General features: G+C 45.7%; 1 protein-coding gene across 1 annotated transcript; it reads right to left on the minus strand.

The window, feature by feature from the left end:
* LOC135259307 (ADAMTS-like protein 1) lies at nt 1-17,357 on the minus strand. Its single transcript, XM_064343525.1, has 13 exons — nt 14,965-17,357; nt 12,759-12,969; nt 10,776-10,955; nt 9,953-10,106; nt 8,516-9,557; nt 8,193-8,320; nt 7,492-7,626; nt 6,868-7,080; nt 4,964-5,087; nt 3,644-3,830; nt 3,283-3,392; nt 2,622-2,842; nt 1-2,332 (listed from the first exon to the last, which is right to left on the minus strand). Exons 2-13 carry the CDS (start codon nt 12,915-12,917, stop codon nt 2,226-2,228), a joined length of 2,760 nt encoding a protein of 919 aa, XP_064199595.1. The 5' UTR covers nt 12,918-12,969; nt 14,965-17,357; the 3' UTR covers nt 1-2,225.
* Nucleotides 17,358-22,929: the final 5,572 nt, after the last annotated feature.

Consider the following 22,929-nt stretch of genomic DNA (forward strand, 5'->3'; position numbering starts at 1 on the left):
TTGGAAAGGAATGTAAAACTTTTTTTATTATCTGCAGGATGACCAGGCTTGGTACAGTATGTCTGAACTTAGCAAGTCAGCAATATAAGCCTACATTGCATGCACTGTACTGACAACAACAAATACATGCCTGAACAAAACCGGAAATGTTCATTTACAGCAGAACTACTCAAGAAATCGCTTTCATTTACAAAAACAATTGCACTTGCACAAAATGTGACATTGTAATAAATAGAACCAATAAAGATACAACAAAACAAAACAAAACAAAAAAGCTCTAGTAAAAAAAAGAAAATCAAATATTTACAGAACTTGTATTAACTTGAGAATATTCCCTGACTACCAATTTTATTTATACTCCAACATAATGCCTGTGGCAAGTATTAATGACATGAGTTACACTATGTAAACAATTGTGTTTTATACTTAATTCTAAATATTTCTAAAACAATTAACACAAGAAAAAGGCTCTTTGCATACTGCATTAAATACAGCATGGTATATACTGTCCATGGGTAAAATCACTGGATAAATTTCAATCAAGTCACCTTGAAACTCCCAAACGACTAGTTAGGTGAACTGAAATATGACTGAAATAGAAAAGCTGAAGTCACACAAAACTGCCATTTTCAATGTGAAAAAGAGGATACCAAATTTCATAATGTTTCGATAAGGAGAGTGTCTCTTTCACAATGACATGCTGGCCATGGTGCAAAAGTGGCGTGGGAGGGGCACTTAAAGACGGGTTTGATAAAGTTTGATGGCACTTAAAGAAGATGAATATTAATTCCTTTCCCAGTGTGTTGTCCCAGTCATATGCTGAAACCTGAACTGGATAATTTTATACTGTAATACCAATGTGTGTCTAAAGCCACTTATGGTATTACTGTAGTATCTTGGAAATGAACAATCATTCAACTTTTTCAACATTAACGGCATCAGATTTGTCAATGTTTGGTCATGGTAGCGTTAGTATAAAAACCACTTGGAGTTCATTAATAATTATACAGTAGTAATAATATGTAATACTACCTAAAATGGAACTCAACTAGTGTCCAAAACCCAGATTGCTGGATAGGATTATTTATATTATGACGCTTGAATTATTGTGGGGCAGGACTTCTGGAGCATAGGGAATCTTAAAAAAAAGTGTCCACTCTATGGACTCCACCCACTGCTGGCTTTTACCTCAGTCCATCTCTGCTGAGATGAGTGCCAAACAGATTGCCTTGAGGTACACGAGGGTTTCTCATGACTCTGCAAGGACCAAACAACCCTCTTGTGTCAGTGCATCCTCTCTAACCACAGTGCTCCAGAACCTGTGCAAAACAGTCACAGCATCATAAAATTTATAATAAGGCCATTTTGAACCAAGCAATTTCAACAAAATTTACAATCCACAGCAAATTCCACAGGCCACGGATCCTACGGTTTTGTGATGTGACTCACGGCCCAGACCTTTTCTTGGGGGCGCAAATGGTTTCATCTCATGCCTGTAAATGTACACTCTAGGTGTGAGCCACCAGAAATGGAGAAATCACTGACCTTTGACCCCGTGCTTGTGACAAGGGAAACGAAGGAAGGCTGAAGTGGTCTTGTAACTGACAGAATAGCTTCCAGTCATCCCATCTGAATGGCTGAATGTCCAGCTCACTTCCTCTCTGTTTCCAGGGGCCAGCCCCACTGCACTTGTGTGCTGGGTTTATTCTGCGCAACCACAAGCTGAAACTAAAATTCTCAATGTGAAAGGGAACACTGTCCTCCTCCACATGACACATATACACAAAACACTAGATGGGGGGGAATTCTGGCCAGGGGGGATTTTTTGTAAAATAAAAAAGAACAAAGCATTAATTAAGTAAAATTCAAGACCTAGAAGGTCTGTTCAGCATCTGCTTCTCCTCCGGTGAATTTACATTGTGAGATCCAGCAGGTGCTGAGAGACAAAACAGCTTCATCAACAGCCACCGGGGGCGCCAAGCTCTTTCCTGGTTGCAGACGCACAGGGCAGTTCCAAGACAAGTCTCTCGTTGCTGTCTGATCCATGGGAATCGTAACAACACTTTAAAAACATAATCAAATCGAAGCCTTCATTGGTGTCAAATGAATGTTCTCTTTCTCTTGCTTGTTTTTTTATTTGTCCAGCCCAAGTGATGGTGCTCTGCAGTCAGGCTGGTGAGTAAATCAGTCGCAGCGCCCCCTGGGGACGTGGTGGGGGGGTGACCTCAGCTGTCCCGACAGGACTCGCAGCACCGAGCTTTGAACTGGGCCAGTGAGCAGAGCTCCAGCTGCCGGACCTTCTCACAGTACCTGGTGCTGTCTCTGCACTCCCCTGTGAACACACACACACACACACACACGCATACATACATACACACACACACACACACACAATATTGTGATGAGGCCTTTGAACCCAATGCAGTGCTCAGTGCTGCTTTATCTGTGTGAGCGAGTGCTGTGTTAATGTATTAGCTGTATCAAAGTGCGCTGATGACAGGGAATTACCAGCATGAAGATGTGCCGTGTTACAGTGTGCTATTTGTGTTAGGGATGTGTCATAGTGCATTCGGGAGAGCTGTGAAGAGCAGCAGAAATGTGTGGGCGTGGCCGAGACTCACCCCGGGCGCAGGGCAGGATGTTGCAGCGCTGCCAGCTGGAGGGGCGGGGCCTCCAGGCGCAGTTAACGTCCCGGGTGGTCTTGCCGGTCCGCTGGTGGGCGCAGGACACGCGGCGGGACTGGAAGCCGTGGCTGCCGCAGGTGGAGGTGCACTGCGTCCAGGGTCCCACCCGCCACTGCAGCGCACAGGCCTCCGTGGAGCAGTTCCTGTAGGCCCCCGGCCTGTGGGGGCAGAGAGGACAGGTCTCAAAACTGCACCGACACACACACACACACACACACACACGGCTGAGGAGCCTAAAAACATGGGGGCTGAACTACATCTTTTTGTTTGCCATTGTTTCTCAACCATAACCTTTCTTTGTGTAGTCATTCACACATGTCTACACAGCATCCCATGCTGGGCAGTTTGATAAAGTGCTCCATAATGTACTTGCAGTGTTTCATAAGCTGGTCTTCCTACATCTAGTCTATATATTTTCTGAAAAACAACAGGACAAACCTAACCTAATCTCATGACATGAAGAGTTGGAAGTGGTTGAGGTTTTATGTTCTGCTGGCCGATAGTGTCTAGGCATTTGGCCACAACACAAAAAAGCAGAACATCACTTAGTAGACGATGTGGGTCACAGCGGTGGTGGCAGAGGTCACGCTGGTCTTGCCTGGGTAGAGAGCTGCACTCGGCGTGGGCGACTCTGGTGCCGTTCCTGTCCTGGCAGAACATCTGCCTGTGCTGCGTGGCCTGACGGTGTCCCACACAGCGTCCGTGGCACTAAGAGACCAGGGTGTGCAGCGTTAGTCTGTGACCACAGCAGCGCAAAGACAACCTGTCACAGTTATCATCCCCACACCAGTCCATCTTTGTCACAGTGAATGAAGCTACTAGAGCGGACTCTACTGAATGAATAAAATCTGCACAAAGTTATTCTCATTCTCTTTTGCAAAAATGGCAACTTCCATATCTAATTACAGTAGTTTGCTCTTAATGCTGAATGAAGCCCCCCAGAGGTGTTCAGTGCTCACCGTGCCCCAAGCAGACGTTGCCCACTCCACACAGGGCATGGCACTACACAGCTGGGTGTGGGGGGGTCTCCTCCCTGCCCCCACACAGCTGTCCTCCTCTTGGGTGCCCCTCTGGCAATACACCCTGCGTACCTGCACACCTCCCCCACAGCTGATGGAGCAAGGAGACCAGGGGGACGCCTGCCACCTGCCCCGAGGAGAGAGGAGCTTCAGGACTGAGATTATGACAGAACCAAATACACACACACACACTCTCCATCTTTTGCATACAAACACACACACACACTCCATCTTTTGCATACAAACACACACACACACTCCATCTTTTGCATACAAACACACACACACACTCCATCTTATGCACGCAAAAACACACACACACCCACACACACACTCTCTCCATCTTTTGCACACACACACAAACACACACACACTCTCCATCTCTTGCACAGAAAAACACACACATACACACGCACACATCCATAATGGGTGGAGCTACCATGTGTGAATGCCATATGAATACTGAACATATTTTATTTTTTACTATGGAGAACAAATTCTTATGAATTTGTGTTTGACAGAGCATGGTGTATTCTATTCTAAAAAGCAAATATCTTGAGGTCAAACTACAGCATGGCAAATGCATCAATCTACAAAGAAGGGCTCCCATTGGAAATCAAATTAATTCTGGCATCAGGCTTACAAAAGTATACAGAAGCCTCATCTGTTTTATCTGAGAGAAACTCTGTAAAAGTTATACAGTCATAAAACTTCACCACACTGCTTCTGGTACAGGGCCACAGTCCATTATACTATTATAGGGATCAGCTCATCAGAGTACAACTGCTTTCATTTACTGAGATCATCTCTGTTTGGATCCTCAGGCTACCATTTCCATTAGCTAGTATTGTCTGTTGAGTTTAGTCATAACTAGTGAAGACAAAAAGTTTTTTACAATAATTTGTTATTTATGAAATCAATACTTTCATTTTCTCTGCTGCTTCTGCTCCTGAGTCGCAGCTTCACAATCTGCCACTTTGTGGAGCTGCAGCACAATGCTGAACAAATATAAAGGCCCAAAGAAAACAGCGAAATGGTATAAATATGTAAAAAACAATCCTGACGTTCTTCTCAAACTATGTGCATTTTGCTAATTTCATACTGTTGGATCACACACTTCACTTTCAAGATGTTTTTCAATGAGAGGCAGCACAATACATGTTTATTTTATGCTCAGTCAAATTCATGATTAAAAGGAGAAATGCAGATGGGCCTTTGCCGATGTTCACCGTTCTGACACATGCAGTAACACAACAGTACCTAGGGGGGCAGTGTTGTCCTTGGCAGGCCGCTGTACTCTGCGTGGCGTTTTTCTTGTCTCGGCACAGCGAGTGGTTCCCCTCAACACCGTCCAGCAGACACTTCAGCCCTGGGGCCTTGACCCCTGTGACCACACATAGGATGATATCATCATGCTATTGCAGTATGTCAGGCTAATTTACTGGTAATGTTTCTAGGACACTTCAACTAATACCTTAATAATGTATACAGTGATGATGCCAGAAATGTTGATGATGGTTATTAGCTCACAGTTATATTCTTTGAACATAGTAGGAACCAGGGCACAGCATCCCTAGCAACAGTTAAGTTGGACTTTTTTCAACACCTTTTGCCACTTATCTACTCACTTAAGATTATCTGGGCATGCACACACCCTCAATGCTCTCTGAAAGGTGACCTGGCATTCCTAATCACCACTGATGCTGGCACACGGGGAACAGACTAGAGCCATACTTTGTTCATTCGCCGTAGGGTCACGACTCCTGAATAATCACATTTGCAATGTATTGTTGCCAGAGCAGTCAAACAGCATCACAGCATAGCCTCTCCGTGACTGGAACGGCCATGCTTTCTTTCAGTGCGTTCTGTGCTAAATCTAAAGTGTTATTGCTGGACTGCAACCGGTCCAAGGCAGAGACACAAGGAGGAAAACATGTACCTCACCCTATTACAGCGCTTACACAGCACATTGCATCTGGGAAAGATGATATTTTGAGTCTTTATGCATGCTTGATTTCGTTCCTGACTTTCTTAGGAATGCTACATTTGGGATGCCTGTGGTACAAGGCCAGTGGCATGCAGGTCTTCAGATACAGGCACTAACATTAAGCATCGCAATAGTGTTTGGTCAAGAGATTGAGGATTGAAGAGGGGTAGAACAATTACCACTCACTGTAGTATAATCGAATGTGATATTAAATAATCCCACAGCAGGTTAAACAAAGGTTTTACATCACAGGATAAAAAGAGCAGCTTGGGTTATCTGACTTTTGTCTTTGTCGATGTATTTTATTTTGATGGTGAGGAATGCAACATGCAATGTGTTATTTTCTAAATGTTTAAAATCTGTGTAAATTGCATTTCTAGCAGACTATGCATGGATTCTTAGCCTGGGTGATGGAATTTTGGACACAGGGTTACAATATTGCCTCACCCTGCACAAATAATATAAGTGCTTCAACACTTCCACTCCACAAAAAACAAAAGAAAGTTCTAGAAAAATAGAGTAAATACCACAGGGAGACAGGAAAGTGATTCTAGTCTTTTTTGGCTGCAATGTAATATGGCATGAAAGTTAAGACCTTTCAGCCTAGACAAACTGAAGATGAATTAATTAATTGTTAACCTATTTTATTTACTTCTGTTTCATTGTAATATTGGTCAATACTAAGAGTAGGATGTGTAATACTTAATACTCAATAAGAGTATCGATTATAAGAGTATTGAAATATAAAAATTTGTGAATTTAAAATCTCATTTCATACACTAGTCAGATCAGCTTTGCTCCAAACATCCATATTGTTGCTGTCTACTCTGTAATGATGCCTGTAGTTACCCTTGTTATTTGCGCTTATTTTCCATAGCCTCCTTGCAGCCAGCAATTCACCTTTGTCCCCTATAGGGGGCATGAGTCTCTGGTCTTAATCTCATGAAACATATTCTACTATGCTGAAACCTACACTACAAGGGACATTCAATAAAAATAAAATAAATACTTTTGCAGATATTTTCATTGCAACATGTTTCTGTCATCCAAGACAGTTGTATTATGAAAAAAAGAAAGAAAATGCTTATACGTTCTTCTGCTGGGTCTCAGGAGGATAATGGCCCTGAAAGTTGCGTTAGACAAAGGTATCTGTCAAAGTATTGTAAATGTGACTCACCTTGTACATCCAGGGCCATCCTCAGCTCCAGTGTCCCAGCATTGTTCTCCGCGCTGCAGCTGACTTCGCCCCTCAGGGTTCGGGTGATGTTTGGTAGGCGCAGGACCTGGTTCTCCGCCAACAGCTGATGAGCCACTCCTGCAATCTGGGACAGGGTTTGCCTGTTCAGGAACCAGGACACCGTGGGTCTGGGGTGACTCGTAACGGGGCAGCCTGCATGAGGAGCACAGAACATCTAAATGTAGATCCTTCAGAAGACAACAGCTCAGCTTCAGCCTCAACATACTTAGTGGATGAGAGCAAGATGTGCACCAGAGAACACTGTATACTGCCCATAGACTGTGGAAAAGACCATCAGACAGGTGTAAGCCTGTCACTTTCAGTGAATCACTGCTGGATACCTTAACAAAAGGCAGGTGTGACTTCTTGGCAGCTCACAAAGCCAGAGAATCCTTCTAATATAATTTCCTGTTCCTGACTCCTCATTACCTCCCTCACAGTTTTTTAGCAGAGGGCCCGGCTGTACATCAATGGAGCCCCCTCACTCAAACCAGCAAATAACAAAAAGACCGGCGCTGTCAATGAAGAGGTCAAAGGTCACAAGGAGAGGGTAGGGGGACGGACCAATGAGGGCAGTGGTGCCGGTCTGCAGAGTGGTTCTGGTATGATTGCTGGTCATCAGGAGAGTGTGGACACCAGGTTCTGCTGCACGGGTCAGGGCAGTCCAGAGGGGGTCATCCGGAGCAGGCTGTGGTGGCTCTGAGAAAGAAGGAAAATGACCCATGAACGGTCACGCTCCACAGAGACCACGTGTAGACAGATCTATGTGCCGAGGACACTTCTGTGCTGTGGAAATGTGCTGAAACCATTTATCTGTGTCAAAGATCAGATTTCAGTGGCCGAGGAGACAAAGATAAATTATGTTTTGCTAGTACAATTTATATCCTGAATGTCATGCGGTTCCTCATGAAGTGTGCCAGAGTACACTGCAAAGTAAATAACTGACAGACATGATGATAATCAAGAGAGTACTGGACAATTTATGTGTTCGCATGTCTGTATGTCAAGATGAAACAGTCGGATAAGAGTCTGAGACCAATGCGCTGGAAATCTTCTGACAAAGAGGTATTTGTCAGCGGTTACAACATTTCAATAGTCATTCCTGCAAAAGTTTTTCTTGGATCTCGGCCTGCTCTTTGTCTCTCTGGATATCAAGGAGCCTGGCATTGGGAAACAGTGTGTTTAAAGGTGTTTAGACAAAGTGAAGAGGCAGATGTTTCTGATTGGGATCAGAGTGGGGTGGATTAAATGGGGGGGACTCAAACCTGCGATCCTCAGCGAAGAAGACAGGGAGGCGGAGCCGGCGTGGTTCCTGGCGGTGCACGCGTACAGGCCCGCGTCAGTCTCGCGCGGAGCCAGGATTCTCAGGGAGCCCCCTGGCAGCCTGCCTACTCTGCCACGACACAGAGACAAAACCCATGAAATCAGGCAAAAGTGGGGGGAGGGCTGGCTGCACAGGCCATGCAGAGCTTTAAAGTACCACAGATGGCCCTCAACACTATTTTCTGTCCACACTGCAACCCACTGGCTAACAAGGATGGTCTTGGGGACAGCTGTGGAGGGGATGGGGATGGGGTACTGCTCTTACCTGCTGCTATACAGAAGCTCTATCCCATCCTTCGTCCAGGTGATGGCAGGCTCGGGGGTGCCAACCGCCTCACACCGAAGCTCCACACTGATGGTCTGTCTAGGCAGGAAGACTGGCTTGCCCACGTAGGCCACAACCTCCAAGGGGGACTGTTCCTTTTCCTGGCTCAGGGTTTTCTGCAAGATGGCCGGGGCTCTAGGATGTTCCCTGTGGGGCCCCGTGGAGCCCCTAGACTGGGTGATGTCTGGGCTGGTTTTGGATTTGGAGCTCTGGGTGGAGGACTCAGAGGAAGACCTGCTGGGGTGGAGCAGGGTAGACTCATTGCTCTCGCCGTGGTTCTTGGAGAGCTCCACCAGCAGCTGGGTCAGGAGCTGGTCACTGTGCAGGGCCTGCTGGGCATGGGGATGGAGCGACAGGTTCCTGATGATCTCGTCCAGCCTCCACATCTCCATGACCAGTGTCTGGGGGACCCAGGCATCCCCGGCGCTGTCCTCCTCCAAGGTGGAGGCATTCTTCTCAGCCGAGTCCAGCAGCTCTCTGGAGTCTGGGCCCTCCCTGGCGGCCCCCTTCAGTTCCAGCAGGCGCTGGACGATGCCATCGTACTTGCCGAAGGAGAGCCGCAGGTCCAGGTCCCCCGGAGGGGCTTTCCCCTCTCCCTCTGTCAGCCACAGGCTCCCCTCCGGGACTGCCAACTTCTGCTTGCTGCCGATGACCTTGAGGACCAGGTTCTCCTGGGCCTGGCCCGCTGCGCAGGTGTACACCCCTGCGTGGGAGGCCCTGAGGTGCTGGATTTTTATGTAGCCTAGTGCGGTAACAAAAAGGTGGGGCTGGCTGAGGAGGGCCTTCCCGTCCTTGAGCCACCGGATCTGGCCCTTGCGGAAGCGCCTGACGGGGCAGCGGATGAACACGGAGGTCCTGGGGAGGAGGTAGGCGTACCCCCCCATAATGAGCTGCAGCTTCTTCTCCTTCCGCCACTGGATGTAGACCTTCCTCTGAGCCAGGATGCTTGGACCCAGTTTAGTGCCTCCAGGCTTGAAATTCTCTGGAATGAGAAAGGGGGGGAAAAAAGGATTTAATTACAATCATACCGTGCGTCAGACACAGCGGAAGAGCACCACACAGCACATTCCTCCATTCAAGTCAGTGACTGCTGCTGGATATGAGGGGAGAGGGATGTGCTTCCAACAAACCCCCCCATGCTCACCTTTATCCCTAGAATCAATCAATAACATGCCAATGTGCCTATGTTCCTGGTCTCTAAATTAGTAATTCAGAAAAAGTGTAATATGAAAAATAAAATAAAGAATAAGATCATTTTGAATATTCCAAGTTGATCATGTTGCTGAGGCAGGTTCACAAAAGACAGATTAGAACATTTTTATTTTGCAGTGTTGTGATGGAGTGGACTGCAGTCCAGACCAACCAAAGTGCTCTTACTCGCGCAGGTTCCCAGGGAGCACGCTCGGACAGTCGTGGGCTCGGGGAAAGCGGCGCAGGCCGCTGGGGCCAGGGTGCGGTACTCCCCGTTCTCTTCCTGCTTCCTGCACACCAGCGCCAGTCTCTGGGTCCCCTCCCCACAGGTGGCTGAGCACTGACAATACAAACGCCAGTCAGTGCTGCCACACTGAACACCAGTCACATAGAGCCATTAATACAGACGCCATTCAGTACTGCCACACTGAACACCAGTTATACAGAGCTCATAACACAGACGCCAGTCAGTAGTGCTGTGATGAATGCCAGACTCAAAGCTGCAGGCCCTGTTTGTCTCTTACAGCATCTCTGAGAGTTCAGATCAAACAACTCATATTGATAGGGGTCAAGTTAACTAATGGGAGACATGGGGAAGATTACTGGGTCTTTAGTTTTCATCAGCTGAGTAAGTTTTATTATTGTCAGGTTAACCCTGTTCAAGAGACATGACCCAGATGAGAAAATGCATGATGTTGGCTGGGTTTTTGGTTAAAGGAAACCTCCAATGGAAAAAACATGAAATGAAAATGGCTGGATGCCAAGAACAGTCAACAGCATACAAAACAATTGACTTTTGACCAGAGAGCCAGCAATCCCATAGTGCATTTCTCTGCTGCACTTATAAAAAAAGACTTCAACCTTTTAAAAACTGAACAGCGTAAAACATGTTTTTTTTTAGCCCAGTGGAGGTTCCCTTTAATATAGTAGTTCTGCCAATTAGATGTGTCGGTGCTTTGCTGGTGCTGGTCCTATCTGTGGATATGAACAAGGTGTTTTTGGACTGTACCTGGGACCACTCTGTAGGGACCCATCTTGGGGGACACTCTCTCTTGTCACAGGCCTGGAGGGTAGGCGGGGTCGGCGAGGGACAGAAGGTGTCGGGCAGCTCCAGAACGCTGCCGTCCGCGAGACGCTGCTTGCAGAGGACCTCTCTTCTTTGCATGCCGCCTCCGCAGCTACGGGAACACTGGAAGGACAAACAACACAAGAATTCCTGCCACCTGACATCATCACAGATGATGTCACAGTTATGGCCCTCAAAGCAACAATTCTTCTCCCTGACAGACAAACTTCCGCACAATTTTCTGTCTCTTGTCTTATCTTTGTCTGGACCAAAACTCGACCACCACAACCACAGACCTACAGAATGGTATTTAAGCCAGGAAGGACAATTGTACTTCACTTGTCGATGAGTTGCCCATATTTGGTAAAAGATAAAAGTATACCATGAAGTACCACATGGTTCCACAACTGGGTCACCTGTTCTTCTCCTCATAGTCCTCGAATATTCCAACCAGACATTTATGTCTGCTGGAAAAACCAGAGGAGGGCTTGTATCTTGAGAAACTTTGCCTTTATGACATAAGAAATGGAATGGTCACTAACTTCCTGAGGCTCAATGACGAAAACAAAAACATAAACTACACTTTTTGGCCTCAAATAATTCCATGACAAAATGGCAAACATTTGTCTTTCGGGAACTCCAAAAGCAGAAGTTAAAAATCTTGGTGTAACGTAAGAACTAAACCTCTCTCTGGGATTACTCATAAAAATGATTTCTAAATTAGCCTTTTTTAACCTGTGATATGTTGCCAAACTAAGAAGCTAACTTTGCCTCCAAGAAACAGAACTTCACAATTCTCTTTTTTCCAGACTTGAGACAATGACTGACAATGCTGTGTAGCTGAGCAACTCAACCAAAATTCAAACATATGGACCCATATTAATATGCAAAATCAAAGCCTCATCTACAAGTTCTGTTGTGCAGTAGTTTCCCTTTAATCCATAAGAACCCGGACCTATTTCTCCTTGAAGGAAAATTATGGGGGATATAAAACAGACCAAATGGACCACATGGAACACATTTCTGATTTTTTTGAAATACTACCCCCCCCATGGTGAGTTAAAATCAAGGATAAATCTGTATAAGGAACTTTCCAGGATATTTAAAGTGTTTGTGCCACCTGTGTCACCGTAGGTTCTTATTTAAATTTAAATTTCTTTAAATTTGCAATTTCTGAGACTTTTAAAATAAAAATTTAGTAGAATAGAATCAAGACAGTCTGAGAAGGCTTTCCTTTAGACTGCACCATTCTCCATTTTGCTCAGGTTATCAGTTCATTTATAAATGTGAATATTGCCTTTGTGGAAAAACATCAATAAAACACATTCTCAAGCTTGGTGACCAAGATTGAAATGCATTGTAAATTTGAAAGCTGCAAATTATTCCTGAAACTGCCTATACTTCTTAGTGACCAGAAGCTTAGGAATTAAATTCATGTGGCTATGCTTTATTATAGCGTGGATATCTCCAGTTCGTGTTCTTATTGTGGATAAGGCTTTTAACTGTGTGCTTTCCCTGATAAATCTGCACCAGGTACACAAAGTAGAGTAAATTAAGTCATTATTTCAACATCTATCTTCTTGATAGCTTACCCCAGTATTAACACAAGAACTACTTCAGTCTCTAACTACCCTTTAGTCAAAATCCTACCTCAGTCTTAACAAAGGATATCTAACTGTACTCTCGACATCCAACCTCAGTCTTAACAAACAATATCTAACTGTACTCTCGACATCCAACCTCAATCTTGACAAAGGATATCTAACTGTACTCTTGACATCCATCTTCAGTCTTAACAAAGGATATCTAACTGTACTCTCAACATCAAACCTCAGTCTTAACTAAAGATATCTATCTTCTTGATATCTTTTTAAAAAGCATCAGTTTAGTATCTAGCTATTGCCTTGAGATCCTGTCCAGTCTTACCTGCCCCCAGTCCTTCAGCTCCCACATGGGTGGGCAGTCAAATCGGTTGCAGGCCTGGACCGGGTTGGGTTTGGGCTGGCGGCACTTGCCATCGCTCACGACGACCGTGCGGTTGTTCTCCCGGGACTGGAGGTGGGTGCAGGACACGGCCCGGCTCATCAGGCCCACGCCGCACGTGGCCGAGCAGGAGCTCCAGGCCCCCGTCTCCCACCTGGAGCAGACCCCCCATGGGGGTGGAGACAGAGGGAACAGCAGTGAGGGCAGGCCCAGTGCAGGATGCCCCGGCTCTGACAGGACCGTAGGGCTGCTCTGCTGGAGGCCCGGAGACGCCCCACGGTCCCCAGCCTGAACCAGGAAGCAGGCAATCTGTCTCTCCAATGGGCTGCCCCAGTCACACAGAGAAACACTTATTCAAGCTGGAACACTGCGGTAGCTGAGCACCGCGGGCTAACTTTAAAAGAGAAAGGAATTAAGTGTTGTGAGGAGGACTGTGCGGAGGACCGTGTCCTTGGCCAAGTGAAACAACTCCAACACATAGTTTGTTGTACTTGAAAACATAACTTAACACTTAACAAAACAGGACTAGGGATACAGGGTACCTCTGGGTTTTCTGACTGAAGGTGAGCTGGGGAACACCACTGGGCCTTTGATGAATGGTGTAATTCTCTAAGTGCGGGCTACCGCAAAGTCTACTTTACATTCTGCAACGGCTTGGCCATTTCAACACCCGAAAATGCTGTTCAATGGCTCATATCCCTCTCTAAGAATTATGCATTTAATAATAAAGTTTTTTAGCAGGAGTCTATAAATAGATTAGCCCTTTCTTTCCTCAAAGTGCATTTACATGGGTGAATTGGTTAACATTCTGTTCAAAATACAAAAGGGAGAGTAAAAGAAAATGCATAGATGAAGGAACTGAGTGGAATCTTGGGTTTTCCCCCCCGTTCAGATGCTGCGTACAGCTCTGTTCACAGTGGCAGTTGGACTCGGTTTTGTGTATTTAACTGAAGGGGCGCCCGTCGCACGAGAGAAGATCAACAGTACTGATATTACAGCCACTGTCTCTGACCCAGCGGCCGCTCCAGCCCCGCAGCTGAAACCCAACCTGGGGCTCGTCTGCAGCCGTCAGCTCTTGTGGAAAGAGACGGCGGGTCGGGCTTCATTTCCTGAGCTCTGAGGGAGCCGCACCGCTCCACAGCCCACTGCCCCACTGTGCAGGCACTGTGATGACTCCGGCCCAATGCCCCCTCTCTCTCTCTCTCTGACCACAGAGAATCTATCTCTCTCTCTCTCTCTCTCTCTCTCTCTCTCTATATATATATATATATATATATCTTTCTCTCTCTCTCTCTCTCTCTCTCTCTCTCTCTATCTCTCTCTCACTCACTCTCTTTCACACTCTCTCTCACTCAATTCTCTTTCCTCTGTCTCTCTCTTTGGCCATAGAGAAACTCTCTCTTTCTGTCTCATTTGTCTCACTCTCCGGCCCCAGAAAAAAGAGCTGAGCAGAAAGAGAGTGAGCGATTGAAAGAGAGATAGGAACAGTAGCTGGGTTTACATTGAGCCTAATATTCCGATTAAAATCGGTTTAAAAGCCCAAGCAGAATGAAAATGCTCCATATAAACACCTTAATCAGAATAAACAGGCCCAAACCGACTGAAATTTCAATTGGTTGCAGGGGGGGTAGTTCAAACTTTTTCATAAACCGATCAAAAGAAAAATTGTACCATGTAAACAATGAAACTGATTATTTTCTGGCTGCGTTCTTTCTGCGCATGCCCACCGTCTTGACGTAAATGCGTGGTAACGTACGTTTCCCTCCACTGATCAAACACGGGATGTATTCATCACTTTTGCGCATGTCACACAGCTGTTCCGATTAAATGCGTCGGTGCATGTAAACACCAGACCGTATTAGATCACATCCCATGTAAACAGTTGACCTGAAATCTCCAATCGGAATGATTTCAATCAGAATGAAAAAAAGTGTGCATGTAACCGCAGCTAATGAGAGTGAGAGAGAAAGAGAGATCAAAAGAGATAGAAACAGAGAGATAGAAACAGAGAGAGTGAGAGCAAGAGGAAAGAGAGACAGCTACAGAAAGCATGAGCATGATAACAAGCGAAGTGGCAGCAGACACAGGGACTCAGAGGCAGGATGTCCTGCAGGGAGCGGCTGTGTGACACAGGCCCAGCGCGGCTCACCTGGGCGGGCAGGGCTCGGTGCTGCAGGCCCGCAGCAGCTGAGGGGGCCGGCGGGAGCTCACACACAGGCTCTCCCCCGAGGCCTCCTGGGTCTGCTTATTCAGACAGATCACCACTGCCTCCTGCACACCTATGACACAGCACACACACACGCACAGGATTATTCACAAACACACACACACACACACACACACATGCAGGATTATACACAAAACCACACATACATACACACACACACACACACACATACATTCAGGATAATTCACGGTTGTAGCATGTAACACACACATATGCACACACACACATTCAGGAACATTCAGGGCTGTAGCATGAACAAATTATACGTACACACACACACACACACACACACATTCAGGATCATTCAGGGCAGTTAATCACACATATTAATCACATACTCAGGGCTCAGGGCTGTAGCACATGTATTCACACTCTCTCAAACGCACCCCATCTCTCACACACTCACAGAAAATGCATACGTTTTGTTACGCCGCACGACCTCTGGCGATGTCTGCAGTCTACCACGCTAGATAAATCAGCGCAGCGCTGAACAGGCGAGAGTGACCTGTTTAATCATTCTCAACTGTTGCTCTTGCCTCTGCAAATGCCAGCTTCTAGCAGTTTGATTTTCTTTACGGCTGTTTGCGCATAGCCTTCCCGGGACGCCAGCTCTGCATATTCTTTAAATCCAAGCTGTTGGCACGGCCTCTCGTTTCTTCTGCTCCCCTCCTTCGAAATCCCTATTGTTTATTCTCTGCTTGTCCTTTTCACTTTAGGATGCTGGCAGTGGCTCACGCTGATCAGAGCTGTCTGCGCAACGCAAGAGTGATCGGACTGATCAGAACTGGCTTTGTAGCCCGGAGTCATTGGACCAATCAGAACTGGCCGTACGACTTTCAACAATCTGATGTGGCTGCGCAGTTCAAAGTGTTCTGAGTAACGCTGAGCAGGGAACAGTACGACGCGGCAACAAAAACCATCGTGAAGTGCAGAAATCCACTGTCCTCACTGCTAGGGCGCATTAAAAAACACAGTTTCTTTATGAAAACGCCTTTATCGCTTGGCTCTGCGTTTTCCCTAGAGTTCCCTGCAAAGATCAACCATTTAGAGATAGGAAATACAGCATAGCCAACCCTTTAACAATTAAGCAATGCTTCCAAATGCTAACAGATGTACTATATTAGCTTCAGGTGCCCCAGTCTTGTCATTTTCACCTAGAAAGACCTTCACGCAGCTAAGGGATCGTCGATTATATTGGCTGAAGTTTAGCCAAAGTCAGATCAGAAAAACGTACCGCGCGTGCGAGAGGCCTGTCACGGCAAGGTACCCACGGAACACACGCACCCGTAGTTACGAATAAATAATAAATCCCTAATTCAGCCGCGCGTGTCAAAGGCAATGCCGGGAGCGGTGCTACACCCCGCCAGCTTCAAACGGGCCCTGCCAGCTTGACGTTCCGCAGGATCGCGGCCTCTTGTTGTGGGCGACATGCGATACGGGGCCCCAGTCATGAAAGAGACGACTGTTTCATTACGCCGTCTCCGCCGCCGCCGGGTTTCCAAAACGCCCCGGAGTCGCAGGTCGCCTCGCATACATCGCGCCGCGCAGGGGGGCAGATAAAACGCGTCGCTAACGTGAGCTGGCGGGCCATTTTGGAAAATGGACACGTGACTCACAGGCCGGGGGACACGCGTACAGAGCTAAGGCAACGAGTACTGGGGCCTCTTCCCAGGTCGCACGCGAGTGCAGACTAAATGAACCGCAAAAGGTGTGAAATCTATTGTGCGCTAAACATGGGCTTCATTTCCGATTCACAAATTAATTCAGCACATGCGCATTACGTAACTGTTAAATGTTTCAATGGTCAAACGCAGCGTTCAGAATAAGAAGCCCGAGGTCGTGTCATTTGTATGATGCAATTTTCACTTTCATTAAATTAAGTGTGCTAATTAAGCACGTTTTATGAAGCCGGCCCTGTGGTGCAGCTGTGCGTAACGCGAGCGGGCGGCCATGGCGGAGCAGCGGCGGAAATCTCACGCGACGCAGGGTGGAAACTTCACAAGCCTCAGTGACAAGAGGCAGATCCCTTCAAAAGAACATTTTTCAGTGACAGGAGCAGAGCTGTCGTGCATCACGCGCACACTCAATCAGGGTGTCCTTCGCTAAACTTCCCCCGCCGAAGCGGGGCGTTACCCGGCCTTAACGAGGAAAAGGGCCGGCGCGGGCGGCGTCTGCGGCCGTGCGTGAGCGGGGAACAGGGAGGGGGGCCGCAGACTGCGGTCGCAGCTCTGCCTTACATCACCGAGCGAGCGTGAGCTTTTCCCCTCGGAGCGTAAACACACTGAGCTCCCAGGAGCCGCTCCTGAGACTCGGCTCTTTACCTCCCCCGCAGGTCTCCGAACACTCCGTGAAACCTTCGTACTCCCAGTCGTGAAGCTCCTCTTTCTCGAAAGGGCGGGCCTCCTCCGCCTCCTCCTCCACCTCCTCCTCCTCCTCCTCCTCCTCCCCTCTCTCCCCCCCGCAGGGGCGGCGGTAGCAGGGCTGAGACTCTGGGGGTTTGGGCCCTTCACACTCATCGTCCTGCAGGTCAGCGACCGTCTGGGAGAAGGACAGCAGGACCTGGCACTTCACAGTTCGGCTCTGCGTCCCCGCCCCACAGGTCCTGCTGCAGGTGGACCAGGCCCCAGGGATGAACCTGCGCGCACATACACACACACACACACACGGTCAATCAATAGCTGGAAATTACAGAACATAAACACACAAGATCAGGACATACTCTCTCTCTCACACACATGCAAACACACATGCACACACACACATTAATGTACCATACAAAGCTCACTCAATTACTGTATCAGTAATGCACATTATATATTCTTTAGCCATCTGTACATGCTTGTATTGTCAATGCATATTCTAGAAAAAAGTCTAGATTCATATGACATCATATTCTTTCCCAGATTATAAAAATCACCAGGCACTATGTGCATCCATAAGGAAACACTTAATTTAAAGTGCAAGTTCTTCATTAACCATACTGAAGGTCACACACTTTTTAGGTCATGAATACTTAAAATTGATATGGGTAGAAACCTATAATCAAAACATGAATGAATGATAATAAAAATGCCTCCAACAGAAAACATCAAACATTTCAGTCCTTCGATTCATAAATAGAGGAGGTATTTCTAAAAGCTTTCCCTCGGTTAATTTAACAGCTGCAAATCATTAGAGTCGGGATCTCTTTGAAGCATCCCTCTTCCTACTTAAGAATGAAGCTGAGGGGGGAATATTTCTACACCAGTCCATGTTATTGGCCTTCAGGAATCTGGCTTTCTCTCCCGCCAGCATATCTTTAGCATGACCATGCAGGGCCGAGAAGAACTGTCACTGACTGAAGCGTGAGTCACAGACGTTTGTGGACCCACATTCACAATTTGCACATCAGACTAGAGAACATTCAGAGGAAGAGAATTCAAAGAACGGCAGGGCGGCTGCTGCAGTAGTACTGACAAATGATTAGTTCACTTCGGCCAATGCTTGAGGGTTTGAAGGTATGAGACCTAGGGTGGGACATGGTATTGTGTCCTTCAGAAGGCTGTTCTACCTCCACCAGAATTCCAGAAGCACATCAGAAAGAAAAGTAGACAGAATAACTGGTCCTACTAAGATTGTAACATATAGAGATTATTACAAATGAAGATTGTAACAGATGGAGATTGAAACAGTAATACACTACATTTACATGATTTGTGCCATTGTGGGTTTACCAAAGTGTTCCATAAGTGTACTGTAGGACTTGTTTGGCAGCAAGTATCTTCGTGTGATAACCTATTCTCACTGAGAGTATATAAGTATGCAAAGCAGAACAGCTGAACAGCAGATCTATTGAGCAAAGCTAGATTGAGGTCACATGCAGGTGACACCACAGAACAAACCCCATCCTTGGCCCAGGAGACAGCCTGAGTACTGGCTAGAGTAAGGGAGGTGCTAGCAGTTGAAAGTGGGCCTGGGTTTCAAAATCAGAAACTAAGATTACACCTGAAATCTGTTTGGGATGGTTGGGGTTCTGGCTCCAGATACTTTGATAATCCAGGTCCAATCTGAAGTCTGAATTTAACTTCCTGAGTGAAGCCTGTGCTTGGACATGTAATCAAATCACCTGTGATTCTCACTGAAAATGAAAATAAATACATTTTTAAGCCAAGTCGAACGGTGCAAAAATGTCCACAGTGTCACCCAGGGAGGGACTGTTGGCAGGGCTTTTCCTGCCTCACAAAGACAGAGGAAACCGCCATAATGAGACAAGTCTTCAAATATCATCGGGCATGGGAAAAACAACTGCATATAGGAAAATCTAAAAGTGAAAAAGTCATTATATGAAACCAGAACAATTTGTCCCTGAAGCTCTGGGCTGGTATCAGAGGAGCAGTACCAACAATGCACATTCCATGTGAACTGAGTTCTGGCTGTTTAGCAAGTATTTGGTAACTCGACAAAGTCCACTTTGCACATGAAATCTTTTTTTTTTTTTATCCCTCAGAGTTATTTTCCAATTACAGTATGATCCCTCTGGAATATACTGCTCATAGTCATCCACCCACTGAGAAACTTTATGTTAAAATAAGGCAAATATTGAATTTGATTAACCAATCAGGCATATGCAAACAAAAATCAGACTGAAGATAAAAAGCATTCTTTCCCCTTATTTACAGACAACATAAAGCATCCATGGAATCCTTTTAATATAATTTAATCATCGTTCCATGTCAAAAAATTCTGTTCACTACTTTATGGCAAGGTTTTGTGTTCAGATGGTTTGCATAACTATCTCTAATCAGTCTGTCTCCACCCTTCAGGCCCCACTAAACAAAATGTTTGTGTGATTTGGGCAAAAAGTGGAATACCCTGCAAAAGTTAAATACCCTGCTAGTACAGATTAGTGCTGAACCACAGTATTATATGGTGTACAATCATGTTTTTTACACGTTTATCACTTATATTCACATTTAGCTGGTATGTAAGTGTTTATGATCTGTGATGTGAAACCTGTTTTTAGTGTTGAGGAGTAGTTTAACTACATGTAGTTAAACTAGTAGTTTAATTACATGTAGTTAAACTAGTAGTTTAATTACATTTTTCAGCAGTTTGCTGGTGGTTCAACTACATTCATATCTGTATAATGGTTGTAATAGTTAATCTGTCATTCTGAGGTGAAATTAACTACCAACTTCTTTTGGCCATAAAATATACATTTGCTTCAAAACCCCTTTGACCAAAAACCACCTCCTCTCTCTCTTTTCCCTCTAATTCTGGTTGGTGAGAAGCACTCCACTCCACTATAGTTGCCAACGGTGAACTGCCAGCTGCCACACATTGCTGGTTTGCTCCACTGAGCTATACAGTATAACGGTTCTCCCCGTGTGCAAAAATAAGGCATTTCTCACACACGCTTCCTAACTGGGGAACAAGATCATTATAATTATTTTTTTATCTTTTTAACAAAGTGGTTTGAACTGCATTTTTTGGCAAGCTACATTTATCTTCATTGTACTAGCTTTGGTGTCGTTAAAAATCTGTAGCAAAAGTAGCAAAAATAAAACTACTTTCAGGGTGAAGTAATTGGTAGATTGCACAACTACGCTTTCAGAGTAGTTTCCCCAAAACTGCCCTTTTCTTAAAAAAAAAAAACCAAAAAAAAAAAAAAAAAAACAATGACATATCCAAATGTCTCTCAATTGTAGAAATCATAAAAAATACATCAATTTTGAATAATAAATAGAACTTTTCTGATTACAAAATACAGGCAGAAGTATTGGTAATTGAATATCCCTTAAATAAGGATTCATGTCAATTTTATATCTATTTTCATTTAAGACTGTTGAACTATGATTAATTAATTTCATTAGAGCTGTGGAGATTCTGGGGCATAATTGAACAAATCTGGACATAAATCACTCCTGTTAGTATGTTTGAATAACTCTCTTCAGCAGTTGTAAAGAGAATATTCAACAGCTAGCCAGCTATCCTGGCATCACATTAATATGACCTGTTGTGTGATCATATTTCTACAGGTCCAAAACTGTCGGTTCAGTTAAGGTTGTTTTGTTTTGCACTTATTGACCATGTCAGGCCACTGTAGTTTAATGGTGTCTATTAAATGGCAGGCTTAACTTCTGGCAATGGAGGTGCAATAAGTCTAGAGCAAGAATTTCCTCTCTTTGCTTCTTTCGCGTCTGTAACCTCCGTCCATATGGCAAGCAGATATTGTTCTTGGCCCCTGAACCGTTCGGTATATTCAGTTATTTATGTGCTTTTTGGGAAGTTCTGCTCCTCACAAGGAATAAAATAATCTGCTTTGGCATCAGCTACATCTCACACTCCCTTGTACCAAATGCAGGTCATAAAAGAAGCACTCACGTGAGGTAAACAGGGCACAGAGAATGGTTTATTACACGGGAACATGGCACTCGCCGACCTTCCCAAGTAGCAAATCGCAGGATATTTGCAGGATGGGATGAATGACCTGTTCAGTTCGAATGGTTCGGCCTGACATTGGACCAAAGCATCGGTGTTCGCTGCGCGTGGCGGGAGAAACATATGACTCACTCAACAAAAGCCTTCGCAAACATTTCAGCTCGTGTTTTTAAACTTTAAACCCCCCCTGGAGACTGAAGGTTCAGCGCTGGAAGAGAGTCTGTTTGGAAGCGCTATTTCGAAGACCTCACGGTAACCATGAATAGAACAAAAAACAAGGACTGAGATGACTAGGTCAGCTAGAGGGCACCTAGTTATCAGAATAGGGCATGTATCTGGTACAACGTGTCAAGAATTATGTCTGGTAATCCAACATGCACAGCATCTGCTTGCCATGTTCAATTCTTCACTATGGTTTATTCAGCACTGGTTGAAGTTCCACGTAACACAAAATTCATTTACAAGTTTGCAGTGCACTTTGAATTAGTTGCAGTTGTGCAAGCTTACTCATGGATACCAGTCACATATGATTGATGGTTTTTGGGAGGAAAATGGCCTTGAGTATACAGCAAAGGACTTTGTGAGTATCCAATGGACAAAAGTCAGCCTTAACCTTACCTCAACTGTCAGGGGACCTTGAATGTACCATAGGAATGTTTGAGATTCATCCGTTTCCCCCTACAATGCAAGGCTAAATCTTTAAACATATCTTTAATGTTGTAAATCTCAACCTTTCAAGCCATGCATCTGGAGATGCAGTTGCTGTGTCTTATTCCTAAATCAATACCCGCTCAGTCCCGTAATGACTCCAGCAGAGCGTCTGTTATAAAAGAGCGCCAACACCTAATTGGTCGCGTTTTCACGCATTTGTTGAACCGGTCTTATCTTTGGGATCTCCGCGCTCAATCTTGGATTCTTGATTCCAGCCAGAAGTGTCACGTAACACACATCTGAGAGGTAAGCATGTTTGAGCAAACTCCCTCTGTTGCCGTGTCCGGGCAGTCTGAGAGGAATGAATCCACACATTATCCTCCTGCTGCGTAAACTGTGGTGCGTTTGGCCTGCCAGCTGCCGAGCGAGCTCAGAGTCTGGGCTTCGTTAGGGGCTCAAAGCTTTGGAGAAAGGCAGGAGCGGGCGAGTCGGTGAGTGACGCTTTTGTGTTTGTGTAGCCCAGGTACCAGGAAACCCCGAGCCATGGGGGCTGGGCACAGCAGCTCTGTCCTGAGGAGTGACCCCACTCAGAGGACACGCATGCTCACAGTTCAATGGAGCCCTTTCACTGTATTCTTCCACAGACACATTTACACCCATCCCAAAGGAGATACAGAGTTACAGAGCACTGCCTGACATCACTCACTCTCTCTCTCTCACTCACACACTCACTCACTTTAGCTTACTCGCTAAAATACACACACACACACACACACAGTGTATACAGTACTATGCTGAGCCTCTCTAGGGCTGGAC

Source organism: Anguilla rostrata, chromosome 7, assembly GCF_018555375.3.
Source record: "Anguilla rostrata isolate EN2019 chromosome 7, ASM1855537v3, whole genome shotgun sequence".
NCBI lineage: Eukaryota > Metazoa > Chordata > Actinopteri > Anguilliformes > Anguillidae > Anguilla > Anguilla rostrata.

Coding starts and splice junctions, on each gene's coding strand:
- LOC135259307 (XM_064343525.1), bottom strand. CDS start 12,917: ATGAGCCGGGCCGTGTCCTGCACCCACCTCCAGTCCCGGGAGAACAAC. Junction 7,081..7,491: donor CGGCACCACTGCCCTCATTG/GTCCGTCCCCCT, acceptor CTCCTCATGCAG/GCTGCCCCGTTACGAGTCAC. Junction 5,088..6,867: donor GATGGCCCTGGATGTACAAG/GTGAGTCACATT, acceptor GTGTGGTCACAG/GGGTCAAGGCCCCAGGGCTG.